At 39.9% G+C, this 14,144-nt stretch overlaps 1 protein-coding gene across 1 annotated transcript in view; it reads right to left on the bottom strand.

Moving 5' to 3' along the window:
• Nucleotides 1–14,144, bottom strand: part of GUCY1B1 (guanylate cyclase 1 soluble subunit beta 1) — a 1,108,262-nt gene that overhangs the window by 379,618 nt on the left and 714,500 nt on the right. Inside the window, exon 9 of the mRNA XM_044062441.1 lies at nt 11,572–11,769. Within this exon, the coding sequence (XP_043918376.1) occupies nt 11,572–11,769 (198 nt within the window). The remainder of the gene's footprint in view (nt 1–11,571; nt 11,770–14,144) is intronic.

The following is a 14,144-nucleotide window of genomic DNA, read 5'->3' as shown; positions in this document are numbered from 1 at the left end:
AGTCTTTCCAGCTGTTGCAGGTGTCTTGTAAGGAACATCCTAAATGGGGCGTTATACTCTATGATGGGTCTGATGAGTGATAAGCAGAGGGGCAAAATAACCTCTTTTGTTCTAGATGCGAACCATTTTGTTATTAGGTGGGCCACATAGAAGAATTTTCTAACCACCTTGGCAATATGATTATCAAAGGAGAGATTACTATCTACTTGGGTCCCCAGATCCCTTATTACATTTTCTGTATTTAGGGGCCTACCACATATGTGGGTAGTTCACGGGTACATTGTTTTTTTTCCATTGGGGATGACTATGCGCTTTTTGGAATTTAGCTTGAGGTCTTGAATTTGACACTGGGTATCCGTCTCAGTGAGACCCTTCTGAAGGATGTCTGTATCAGCCAGAGAGTCAGTTATGGCCCCCAGTTTGCAGTCGTCTGCAAACTTCATCAGCCAAAGTCCTCCTGTGCTTGCCTGTACCTCTGAGAAGTATATACTGAACAGGAGGGGTCATAGAACTGTGCCCTGGGGGATGCCACTTGTAACCAGTATAGAGTCGGACCTAGAGCCTGCAACTCTCACCGTGTGGGTTCTATCCATGCACCAACCGGCAACCCATCTCGTGATGTAGGGGTTTATGTTCAGGCTGTTGAGCTTATATATATAATACCAGAATGGGGAATGGTGTCAAAAGCCTTTGCGAGGTCAAAGTAGGCTGTGTGGACCTCCATTCCCTTGTCTAAAGCCTTTGGTAACTGTCTCAAAGAAGTCCACCAGGTTTAGGAGGCATGATCTGCCCTTAACAACACCAAACTGAGTAGGGTCCAATGTTTGGAGGTTCCCAATGTCTCTGTTAATGAGTTCCATGATGATGCGCTCCATAGCCTTGCAGACCAGGCTAGTCAGGCTTATAGGGCGATAGTTCCCGGGGTCCGTTGTGGCTCCACCTTTGTGGAGCAGGATAACTGTTGCTGTGCACCACTATATGGGTATGTAGCCTATAGAGAGGCTGAGTTTGAACAGTGTGTTTTGGTGAGGGGTTAGTTCATTTTGGAGCTCGTGTAAGACACAGCCTGGGACAGCGTCCGGTCCCACTGAAGCTGTGTTTTTGGCTTTGGATAGGGCTGTTTTAACCTGTGTGTTAGTGATTGCTGGGGCTCTATATTCTTCTGGTATGGTTATGGGCCCTTTAGGGGGTGAGAGGGGGGGTGAAGTTTGCACTAAACCTGTCTACCAGAATGTTGGCAATATCAGTCGGTTCAGTGTATTTTGTGCCATTCTGCACTAACTCAGAGCAGCTCTGAGATTCCACTTACATTCTTGACATAGCTAAAGAATGCTTTGTGGTTATCTTTGGAGTCCTTGACAATTTTTTTTTCGAAGCTAGCCTTGGATGATTTTATGAGGGATCGTAGTTTCTTGCTGATACTGATCAGAGATATCTTTCCTTCTTGGGATTTTACTCTTTTCTGTACTAGTTTCCTCCTTCTATTGTATAGCTTGTTTATGGCGGGGGTCCACCAGACTGGTTTCCTTTTCTTGGAGCAGTGAGTCTTGGTTTTGCTTGGGATAGCACGATCCATGCATTCTTGTAGGTGCTCATAGAGTGTCTTTGTAAGGGATTCTGCAGCTTGGACAGCATTGTCCTTTAGCATGGAGGCTTTGAACCTTTCCACCTCGGTCTTAAGTAATGTGAAGTTTGCTTTTGAAAAGTTTTTCATGGTGGTTTCCTTGATTGGGGGTGGGGGCAGAATGTGGATATCCAGAGTGATTAGTCTATGGTCTGATCTAAACAGCGAGGGGTTGACCTCTAGTGTGGAACATTGGTTGCCCATGTTGGTGATGACCAGGTCCAATATGTTGTCACTTCTGGTGGTGGTGTTGTTCAGTTGATCCAGGGCATTCCAGGTTATAAATTCTAGGAAGCATTGGGTAAGGGAGTTAGTACTTGAGTAGTTCTCCCAGTTAATGTTTGGGTAATTGAAATCACCCAATATTAGGGCATTTGGTAGGACCTTCATATTTACCAGTGTCTCCAGAAACACGGAATGGGGGTCCTGAGTCAAGGTGGGTGATCTGTACCAAGCTACAATTTGAATTGCAGTTTTGTCCATTGTTAGTTGCACATGGATGATCTCTGAGGCATCATGCTGCACCACTAACCTGGAGTTGTGAGTATCCTTGATGAATATGGATACACCCCCCTTTTGTGTTTCAGTTCAGGTTCTGTGGCCGAAAAGTATGGTATGAGTTATAGCCTGGTAGCACTGGGGTGTTCTCTGGAGCCTTAAACCAGGTTTCTGTTACTGCACAGATATTGATGTTCTCCATACTGAGGAGTGCCTCGAGTGCATGCATTTTGAGGTTTAGACTTCTTGCATTGAGTAGCATTACTCTCAGTTTTTAGTTACTAGTGCTATTTACGGTGGTGGGTTTGTCTTTTGAGCCTTGCCTAAAAAAGGCACTATGGGGGCGGCAAAAGCCTTGGCCAGTATTCAAAAGCCTAAAGGTGACAGGTGCAAGCCATCTCTTGTGAAGCAACGTGGCTTGTCATGCATGTCATCCCAGGTGGAAAGATACTGGATCCCCTTTGAACGACACCAGAAACTTAGTCAATTGTTGAAATTGATCATTTTTTCTTTATACTGTGGCATCATTCTTGGTGAGGGCAGGATTCTACTCAGGGTTAGGGTCATACCGGCCTGGACTATGTGAACAGATAGCTCTTCCATGTCTCTTTTCATGTAGTCCAGGGAGGTATGTCTCAGGTCAATCACACCAACATGGACAATGACAGAGTCATATTTGTACTTGTTCTGTAGTGACCTGAGTGCTTGTGTTATCATTGAAATTGTTACATCCAGTGATTATATTGTCTTAGGTACATAGATGTACAGAGAGACAGAAAGTCATAAAATACCAGGTTTGCAGGCAGAAATGAGGGCAATGTGGAAGAAAGATAACTAGACAGTACCGATAGTAGTAAGTGCAATAGGTCTCATAAAAATAATTTACAGTACTATTTAGATCTGCTACCAATACATGTAACTCCACACAAATTAAAGAAAGAGTCAGTTGTGGAAACATTGCGGGTGCTATGAAGAGCACTTTTGGCTAACATTAGAGTGAAACAATTCTAATTTCTTGGACTTTAATCATATTTTGGCTTAGGAATGGGGTTCATTACCATCTTGGCACTAGAAACCCAAAAGACCTGGCGAAATTAAAACCAAGACCAACTCTCCAAATTATACCTAACATCAGTACTTACCTATCCTATTCACAATCTAAGGGAAATGAAACCTAGTTCCCTAGTGGTATATAATCTGATATAAATCTCACAACCGAAGTCTTACAGTTCTCTGTATTTATTCTTACAAACTGGTAATGTCAGGAATCCTATGTCCCTAAAATGTGAAGAGTCTCTTTTATAGAGCCTTTGTATACACATGGACCCTCCATAGCATTAATAAAACAGTTATAGTACCCTTCTTTGATTGTTTTAAAAAGTAAAAGAGCATCTGCATCCACATGCAGACCAGGACATATATAATCATAATTATACAATGGTAGGTCATTAGTATTCAAAAATGTGCATGCTGCTTGGTTAGTCCAACCAGCGTGCCCATTGTAAATCGAGTATATATTTCTTGAGCAAAGAGGTTGAGAGGTACATATGGAGGGCAGAGAAAATACAAGGAAAATCAGGTATGTTTCTTTAGTTTTGCATAATGTACCTGATATTGCTTGTACTTCTGCCCTAACTCTCATGTACCTCGAAACTGTCTGGATTTCACAGTTTAAAAAAACAAAAAAACAAAAAACAATGAAGATCTGTGGAAATCCAGACAGTTTAGACGTTATTGCTAAATTATTCCTTTAATGTGGACATCTTTCTCTAGAGTCATTTCTCCATATCATTAGACTCTAGTCCATGTTTCTATAAATATACTCACTAAAAAGGAACAAAGATATTCCTTTCTCTTGTTGCTTGCCTTCCAAAGCACTGATGTACTGTGTAAGTATGGGAGCACAAGTTCCACACGCATGTGCAGTACATCAACAAAGTAGCAGAATGTGGAAACAACATGGAAGAATACCATGGCACTGTTATACAAAGACATTATTTAAGAAAAGTATGTAATTTTTTTCTTAAATAATATCATTGTATAACAGCAACAACTGACTCATGGGTGTGGCTATACTAAAGATTTACCCATGTTTGCCTTTGTTTAATCACTTGGGCTTTGCCCTCGTGATTAAACCACACCAACCGTGGGTGTATCTTCAATACACCTCACCCACTAGGTTATTGATAAACTAATCTATTTTATTCAATTCAAAATGGCTTTGTCAGGTCAAGGAAGATGGACTGTCATTCCTGTGTTATATAACACATCTGTAATAAGCTCAACATCAGAAAACTTGTATGCTTCTTTCAATATTGCGGTCCATAATATATTGCTTTCCCACCTAAGCTTATGTACTCTATCAGATTAGTTTCTGGACTGGTTTAAAAGCTATTAAGATGGTTGAATTCAGTCCAACCAGTGAAATGACACAATATATCCACCACCATCCATAGGATTCCACCCATAGTGTGTGTGTACATATGTGTGTGTGTATGTGTATGTGTGTGTGTGTGTGTGTGTGTGTGTGTGTGTGTGTGTGTGTGTGTGTGTGTGTGTGTGTGTGTGTGTATGTGTGAGCAAGTGTGTGCTTGCACACATATAGTGTTATGGCTGGTAGTGTTGCTGCCTAACAGTACATGATTATTTCTATGGAAGCCTACAGGTCCGATATGTGTCTGTTTTCATCAGTTTCCCTGCATCTGTATGGATTTTCTTCAGCTGATTTCCACATCCTTAAATTTTTGCCATAGGTGAACTGGTATTTATCTAAATTGATGTGTGTGTGTGTGTGTGTGTGTGTGTGTGTGTGTGTGTGTGTGTGTGTGTGTGTGTGTATGTGTTTAAAGTTCTGAAAAATCATCCAGTAACTTAGAAGAGGAAGCCAAAATATTATCCTGTCTGTTCTCAGCAAGGGTCGAAAAATTAATTTTACTTATTTGTTGACTGGGAACATATACTGGACAAACTGTCCCCTTTTTAGGATAACCAGAAGTACTGTCTGGTTAAGGACTTACTCAGAGTCACAAAGTAGGTAAATAAAGGAGGAAGCACCTCATTAACAGCTTTGACTTTTCGTCCTCTGTGCTAACTGCCAAAGGCTAACAAGAATGTTCCTGAGAGGTGGAAAGAATGCTTTGAGAAACTCCTGAATATAGAGGATATTCCCTCCTCTGAGAATGAAATGCCACAGCAGATGAAGTGAATCTTCTAACACAGATGATGTGGCTGTAGATTAAGCAGTTCCTCTGTGGCAAAGATACCAGAGTGAAAGAGATCTCTCTAGAAATGCTAAAGGTGTTGGACATTATTGAGGTGTTATTAGTAAAAAGCATTTTGAAATTTTCATGGAAGACTGCAACAGTTATTCTGGATTAGCACAATGGGACAGTGGTCTCTGTTTTCAAAAGGGGGTACAGGAAAGTATAGTGCAGTTATTAGGGACCACACTTCAGCTTCACTGGGAAACGTCTATGCCAGGGTGCTTGGAAGCAGACCTCATTCACTAGTTAAGATTGATTCTGTAAGAGCAATGCATATTTCTCCTTGCAGAGGTGCTGAAAAGACGAAAGAGTTCATGCTGTTGACATGTATTTGTGGACTTGATGAAGACATATGTTTGTGTGATTCCTTCCAATGTCTTGTAGGAAGCACTGCAAAAGGACAGTCTCAAAGCCTCTGCTGTATGCTGCTCTGTTCCTGTACTTCAGGAGTGAAAGTCATGTCTGCATTCCGAATGTTAACAAATATGTTCAAGATGGGCACAGGAGTCTGTCAAAGATGTGCTTGCTTCCCTTTCTGCATGGAATTTTCATGAACAGGGTAGCTAGGCGAGCCAAGGTCTGGACAATCTCCTGTACTGGGATATGGGCTGCTTTCTTCTTATTTGCAGATGTTGATGTTTTCTTTGTCATCTAGTGACTGTGATCATCAATGTAAGCTGAGTGTAAAGCAATCAGGATGGAAGACATGGCCTTATAATAACAGGTCTTAGCTAGCTCCAGAGAAGAGTAAACTGCACTATATAGCTGAAGGGGAAACAGCTTCTTTTGCTGATGGGCTTTAAGTATCTTTGGCTTGTGTTTTCCAAGGGGGGAGGGGTATAGGGGGGTGCAAGACCATCCATCAGATTAGTGCAGCAGCAGGTGTTGTACTGGATTGCACTGGGGAACCAAGAGCTGAGTTCAAGAATCAAGTTCTTAGTCTACCAGATGAGATGTGTCCCTCTGTTTGTGTGGTGGCCAAAGGGATGAGATCCTTGATGCAGGCAGCAGAAATGAGGATCCTTCTCAGGGTAACTAAGCTCCCTCTTCATACAGCGTGAGAAGCTTAGGAATTTTTGAGGATCTTGGGAGTACAGCCACTGCTCCTTCATATTGGAATGACTCAGCTGACGTCATTTGTGTCTTCATACAGATGCCCACTGGGTGCCACCATAATCGGTTATACAGGCACAGTGTATTAGGAAGAGATGCCAAGACAGACAGAGGAGATGTTAAAGCCAGTATATCTCACTCTCAGTTTGTATGGGAATGCCTAGGAATCACAGAGGATGAGCTGGTAACCTTTCTACTCTCCCCAGCTTTTTACACCATGGATGTGCACAAGCTGTTTAGAAACCGATGATGAGGATGATCGATGCTAATAGTGACCAACCTTGCAGATGGAATAACATAAATGATAGGATGTGCAACCGTGTATTTTATCTACTTATTTATTTGTGCATTCTTAATTTGTTTCCCCACCTGGGTTCTGGACCATTTACAGGGGAAACATGAGGAAAATTGCTCCATTCAATTAAATAACAATATATGTGCAAGGAAAATATATAAATAATACAGGAACAAGCTAATATAATGCTATTAATTTGAAATGATAGGAACTGCTTTGGCAAGTCCTATAATAAGGAGACTGAATGGCTGAAAAAACAGACTTACACATGCTTAGTCTGAGACGGCCATTTCTTGGAATATTCTCTATTCTTCAAGGTATGGTGATCTCAGAATTTATATATATAAGTTTGGGGGGGGGGGGATTTTTCTCCACATCAAGGGTGCAAGGGTGCTTGCCCCCTGCAAAAAACAACTTTAAAAGGAGAATATTCGACATTTGCTCTTCTCTTGCATTTTGAGTCTTTTTTTCCATGTCCTTGCATTCGGTGTAATAACTGCTGACATTTCAGGATGAATGTTAGGAGGTGGCATAATGGTTAAGGGGTTTACCTCACAAACATAAGGTGCAGGATTTAATTCTCAAATGGGGTAATTACCTATGCCTTACAGAGGCCCACAAGGCAAGTTGCATTGTTACTAATGTCTAAATCTATGAAGGCTAATATAAAAATGTGTTCCTCATATTTAGCCATATGACAATTACACACTGGTGACACTCCTACAATAAAGCAACTATGATTTAATTTACTTAAAAGCATATATTGTTGAGTCAAAAGCAGAAAGAGAAGAGCAGACATGCTTGATAAGAATGCATTTTACAAAACTTTATAAGAAAGGGAAAATATAAATTGAAGATTGTACATTACAGAAGACGACAGATATTATTTCATAGCTTGCCACATATAATCCCAGGAAGTGCCCACAAGCACAGTAAATAGTACATGCTGGGAAAATGTTTCATAACTGTATCAGGAATAAAAGCCCACAGGACATTCACTTCTTTAAATTACTAGTTGTGTTCAAAGAATACTTTGGAATGACTATACATCTGTGTGGTACAGGCTACATCCCTTCTAATAGAGAGTGCTTTCAGGAATGCTTGAGAAGCATTTTTGGGGACACACTTGACAACATGTCTATGATTAGTTGAACAAAACAGTTCAGCACTTAATAAATTATGGGGATATGATCTGCGTAGCACCAGAAAAGTTAACAGCCCTTTATGCACTGATTTCAGGAATATCAGTTAATATTTTCTCATGATTCTTTCCAGGACACAGCTGAAGTCAGAAGGGGGTTTACTTTGGTTATGGATAGCAAATATTACACAATGGTTACTGCCAGACTCATCATGAATCATACCACAACAGGCTCTACATGAGTGTGACAGCAATATCTAAACTAATGTACTGTTTTGGATTCCCATCAGTATGGGTTGTTAGTGTTACCAACTGGCTAAACCCATGTAATTGTAATGACCCATAAGTGGATAGTTTTATCATATTGGTCCAAGCATTGTTAATATCTGTCACCCAGATTATCTCAGGTTTGCGGTTGCAATATTATAGTAACATCACCAAAACACTATGAAGTGCTTTTTGGGAATATATAATCCTATCGGCACATGATTTGTCAGTGTCTAACTACAACTGTAATGATATGTAATATTCCTCAATTGTTTGATTGTATTATAGGTGCTCCATACATTGATATTTCTAATTGTTCGATCATTAGCTTCACCCCTGGCACTATTGTAATGATATGTAACATTCCTCAGTTGTTTGATTGTATTATAGGTGCTCCATACATTGATATTTCCAATTCTTCAATTACTAGCTTCACCCTTGGTACGCTCAATAAAGGACACCAGAATTGTATTCCTGCATTACAGTTTATAGTGTACTGAATAATTATTAGTTAACTAATGTTGATGGAGTCAGTTGCATGGATCATGATTTAGGGGTATATTACCAGTAATCTTCAGGGGACACAAGTTCCAGTTTTGTGAAGGTCTTGAACTTATCTAGTTTTGATTTTATTTGTTTGATAAATAAGGTATAATAGAAGAAGCCAAACCAGGGAATCAAGTAAAACTATTGTAAAAGTGTGCAATAGTGAACACAAAGACCTGAAAAACTTTTTGAATTTGATGAAGTCTAGAAAACGAAAGTGCTGATCTGAATAACTTTCTTTGAAGAAAACTGACTAAAGGTGTATTTTTTGTGAGACTTGTTAAAACATCTACTGGTTTAAGAACTTTTGAAAGGGACTGAAATATTTTCATAAATAGGGGTTTATTTCCCACAGAAACCCAGCACTGCTCTTGAGCTAATGATGTAATCAGTACATCACTTTTGGGGTCGCTTACAGTGAGTTAGCAGTGGATATTGCAGCCAGCAAATCTGTATATGTGGTTTACAGCTGAAGTATACCCAATATCATAATATGGAAAATACCAGAATCACAGCCTGAAGACCTCACTGACTGATATTAGATGCAAGATTCTGAAAGGTCAACAATACTGAGGACAAAGAAAGGTCTGTTCAGTGAGTGTAGTCAGTGAGGATGCTGACCAGTCATTTAGAAGATTATTATGGAAATGCACGTAGAACTGAGAGTAGTACACAATATGTCAGTCTAAGAATTGATGGCCTTAATGTAGAAAAGTATGTTTAGCTATACCATGAACATTAGTGAGCAAGGAAACAAAAAGTGTTTAAAGAGGACATGGTTATAAAATTTTTAACAAAACGACTGCTCTATATTTTCCATTTCCAGTAGCTGAAAAGAAAAGACCTGCAATGAGAATGACCAGGGACTCATGTAAAAACCATTGTGAAAGTTCTCAATAGTGAGTACAAAGACTTGATAATAATATACTTAGGGGATGGTCACAGGAAGAGGTCACTGGTTCAGTTCTTGGCTGGGCTGTCTTCTGTGCTAAGTCTGCATGCCCTACCAGTGCTTTTGTAGGTTTCACATGGTACTCTGGTTGCCTACCATATTCCAAAACCATGTGTTAGTTTGATTGGCAACTCTAAATTGTGTTATGTGTGTGTAATTGTGTGTGTGTGTGTGTGTGTGTGTGTGTGTGTGTGTGTGTGTGTGTGTGTGTGTGTGTGTGTGTGTGCGTGTGCATTTGATATGAAGGAAAGCCCTCTCAGTCTACTCCCATTACCTGCTTGCCTAGTAAACTCTGTGGATACTGGCATCTGCTCATGGGGTCACCACAGGGATCAGATGTGACTCAACAGCACTGAATGGATGATGGGATAGAGCCTCTAAGGTACCTGCTAATGAAGGTCTACTTGTTGTTTGTTACTGTGTTCACTTGGACCTGCTGAATGAGATAACAAGAAATCACCCAGTTCTTTTAGTGCACTCTGTACAAAGTACAAGACCCTATCATGGGAGTTCTAAACCTTCAAAACTACATTATAATTCAAGCAGAAATAACAGTGAACATTACTCTCTTCAAGCGTTTCTGTAGGGGAGACATCCCACCACTCCTTCTTATGTATACTAACTCTATGACTGCTGTACATTGGAGTAACGGAAACACTCTGAGACACCTCATCCTTAGACTTGCTATGTGTTCCTGTCATTCTCAGTTCTCCTACGCTGAGGACTAAGTTATGGCCCTGGAATTCCAACAGATACCTCTCAGTTTATGTATTATGATCCAGGAGAGAGGGCAGGGAAGTTTTCTTTGTCTTTGTATAGATATGCTGGCTATGAACTTTTATTTATTTATTTATTTATGGTTTTGCTATAATTTATGAATAAGATGGATCAGGCTTCAAGTAATAAGCTAGTTATTAACACTGGCCAATACCAACAATCAAGTTTGCTATGCATTACCTGTTCAGAAGGCAAACATAATAAAAACAAATCTTGTAAACTAAATTATAAATTTTGCCTGAAAAACTGAAAGAAAAGCAATGTCACCAATCAGATGTTGCCAAGCTGACTTTGTAACTATATTTATATTCTCAAAGGTGACAGGACCCCTGTAACCATTGTATTATATGCAAAGTTACTATTATAGTTTGTTGCTTAACATCAAAATGTGTTGAACATTTTGTCAGTCTTGGAATGCAATTTCTCTCTGGAACATGATTCCTAGCCTTTCAGAAAATAAGTAATGTGCTTACTGATAAAAAAAAAAAAACTTTCTTCAGATGTTAGACTGTACATACATTACTAATTAAAATGAGCAGTACAGTTATCAAAGCCTTTTCAGTCTTAACCAATGAAGCAGGGCAGGTCTTTTTGAGCAATGAGTACTCATCTATGATGCTATATGCTGTGCATTTGGGCAGCACAATGACTAAGATCTTTGCCTTACGGGTCCAGAGTTCGGTCTTGATCTTTGATCATTGTCTATGTGAAGTCTGCATGTTCTCCCTATATCTGTGAGTTACCTCCAGATACTCTGATTTCCTTTCTTCTCCAAAAACATGCTAGTTGTTTGCTTGTTTTAAACTACCCATACATATTGTATTTACCCATACTCTTGTAAGCCTAAGTTGTGGCTGAACTGGGTTCATAATGAACAGTTCACTAACTCAGTTATCTAATTAATAAATTAAATCTGTACTCAAGTTAACAACATTTCATATGCAACAAATAAGTATTTCCACCTTTGTTTTTCCCAGAGATTAGTAAAAGCAAACACATTTCATTTTAATTTTGAGCTGTCGCATACAGTTCTGAATGTAAAATAGTATTGTTTCACTTTGTGTCAGCGCTGATGCAATGAAATTCTTAACGCACCTGTCAGTCTTTTTCTTTTCATCCTCGAGTGCTCTTAATGTGTGCTGAAGCCGATCTGTAAGGATCTCCAGCTCTTGGGTCAATTTATATTCCTCACGAAATTGCTCACCTAACAGGACCAGGTCACGAGTAGCATCATGTAGTGGAATATCACTAAGGTAGAGGCCACGGCTTGTTAGGTCATCAAGATTCATGACACTATAATAATATGAGAAAGGAAAAGCCCAAGAAGCGTTTTACTATTATTCCACAAAATTTGTCATTGTTAGACCTGCCACTACATAATTTTTCTCTTACTTTCTGTAACTATTTTAGCAGTCTTAGTCATATTTTCTAAAATGCATTATAACATTTAAAGCTTATAGATAGAATTTTGAATAAATATGATAATGCCTTCTGTTCCACTAGCTGAAGTCAGAATGTACTTATACCATAATACTATATACTTGTTTATTTATATAAAATGTGTACCAGGAACACTGAAAACCTTCAAAGCTGCTAAGTAAGCCAAGTTCCATACTTAAAAATTTCTTGAGTGATTTTTTTTTTCCAGGCATATTTCAAATGTGTTTATATCTGCTGGTGTCCAAAACAGTAAATTTGTTTTATAATGGCATATAACAAAATGACCACATAGTTTTCAGTTGTGCATCCACACTACATTGTTTACAGATGTGATAACAGTCTGTATTGATATTTGAACTTAAAAATGTCATTTCAGAACACAGACTTCTTCATATTAAATTTCCATATCACACATGCACTAAAGTCTCTCAACAACAAGTACTGTTATGACTCTGTCATAGTCCATGTTGGTGTGAATGACTTGAGATGCACCTCCCTGGACTATATGAAGAGAGACATGATTGAGCTCTCAGACTATGTGTCTCAGGCAGGTATGTCCCTAGCCTTAAGCAGCATTTTAACTTCACCTAGGATGATGCCTCAATACAAGCAGAAAATGATTGACTTCAATAATTGGCTTAGCTTTTGGTGACATTCTAAGGGGATTCACTATCTGTTAGCCTGGCATGACATGATCAACAGACCTCGAAGCTTTGCTAGAAATGGCCTTCATCTGTCACCCCCAGGATTTCAGCTACTGGCTATGGCACTTGCCACCCCCATGCCTTTTTAGCCAGTGCCTCAAGAACAAAATTTCCAATATAAACCCCCCCTTTTAAAACAACCTCAAGTTTATGCTGCTAAATGTAAATGCTAGGAGTCTCAACAGTAAACTGCACTCACTGGAAGCTGTCCTCACCTTGTATGACACAGACATTTGTGCAGTCATGGAGACTGGTTCAAGGCAGTGAAGAGCACCCCGCCATACCGGGTTACACCTCCTTCCACATGTAACTATTACACCTAACCCCACCCCAGCAGCAGCTAAACTAAAAGACTTCTCCAAAGCAGATTATAACTTCTTACGGGATAGTATAAATAGCTTCACTGCACCTCCTCCCTCAGAGGGAACTGGCAACTAGGCCGAGCTCTACACCTATACAATTGCATTGACTCAGCCATACCTTATAGGACTGAAACAAACTCCTCAAGGAAGAGCAAACCTGCCTAATGAACAACTGCCATTAACAGGCTTTACTATAAGTGGAAGAAATTGCTGTCAAGAGTAAGAGGGAGCGAGCCCTCCTAAACTGAAAGCACTCCCTCCTCAGATTAAACAAGCAAATAAGACTTCTTGTGAAGTCCTCCAAAGCAAACTACAAGTCCAAATTAGCTTCCTCAACAATGGACAACCACAAGGCATTCTATAGTTACATCCATAACATAAAAGGAAAGGTCCAGATTTGTGCAGAACTGGTATTTAATGATACCACATATACTGAGCCTGTGGACATGGCTAACCTATTGGCTGACAGGTTCTTTGAAAACTTCACTCCCCTGTCCCCACCACACATACCCCATGACATCCCTACAACCTATCCCCTACTTTGTATCTCTAAAGAACAGATCATAATTCCATCTCTAAGGCCACAAATACAGCATCCATGGGACCTGATAACATCCCAGTCTGCGTCCTACATGGGCTCCAACATGAATTAGCAACACCACAGGGTACTCTTTTCAATTGTAGCCTAAGCAATGGCTTCATAGCAGCTGAATAGAAAACAGTCACCATTATTGCCTTGCACAAAAGTGGTGGTTCTACTGACCCCAGGAACTACAGAACTATTAGCCTGACAAGCCTTATCTGCAAGGTCATTAAGCAAATCATCATGGACCTTATCAACAAAGATGCAGGTAATCTTCAAACACTTGATCCTACTCAGTTTGGATTTGTCAAAGAGAGATCATGCCTGTTAAACCTGGTGGACTTCTTCAAGACAGTTACCAAAGCCCTGGATGAGAGGAAATCAGTGCATACAGCCTACCTGGATTTAGTCAATTCATTTGGCACTATCCTCCACTCAGACATAACTGACAAATGCACCTAACTAGGCATCAACCCTTATATCGTTAGATGGGCTCTAACTGGCTCACTAATAGAACTCATATAATCAAAATAGGGGAATCCACCTCCAACAGCAGACCTGTAACCAGTAGTGTTCCAC

This window comes from Protopterus annectens, chromosome 2.part1 (genome assembly GCF_019279795.1).
Source record: "Protopterus annectens isolate FY-2018-M chromosome 2.part1, PAN1.0, whole genome shotgun sequence".
NCBI lineage: Eukaryota > Metazoa > Chordata > Ceratodontiformes > Protopteridae > Protopterus > Protopterus annectens.
The sequence above is the reverse complement of the archived record's forward strand: the minus strand, read 5'-3'. Positions and strand labels throughout refer to the sequence as shown.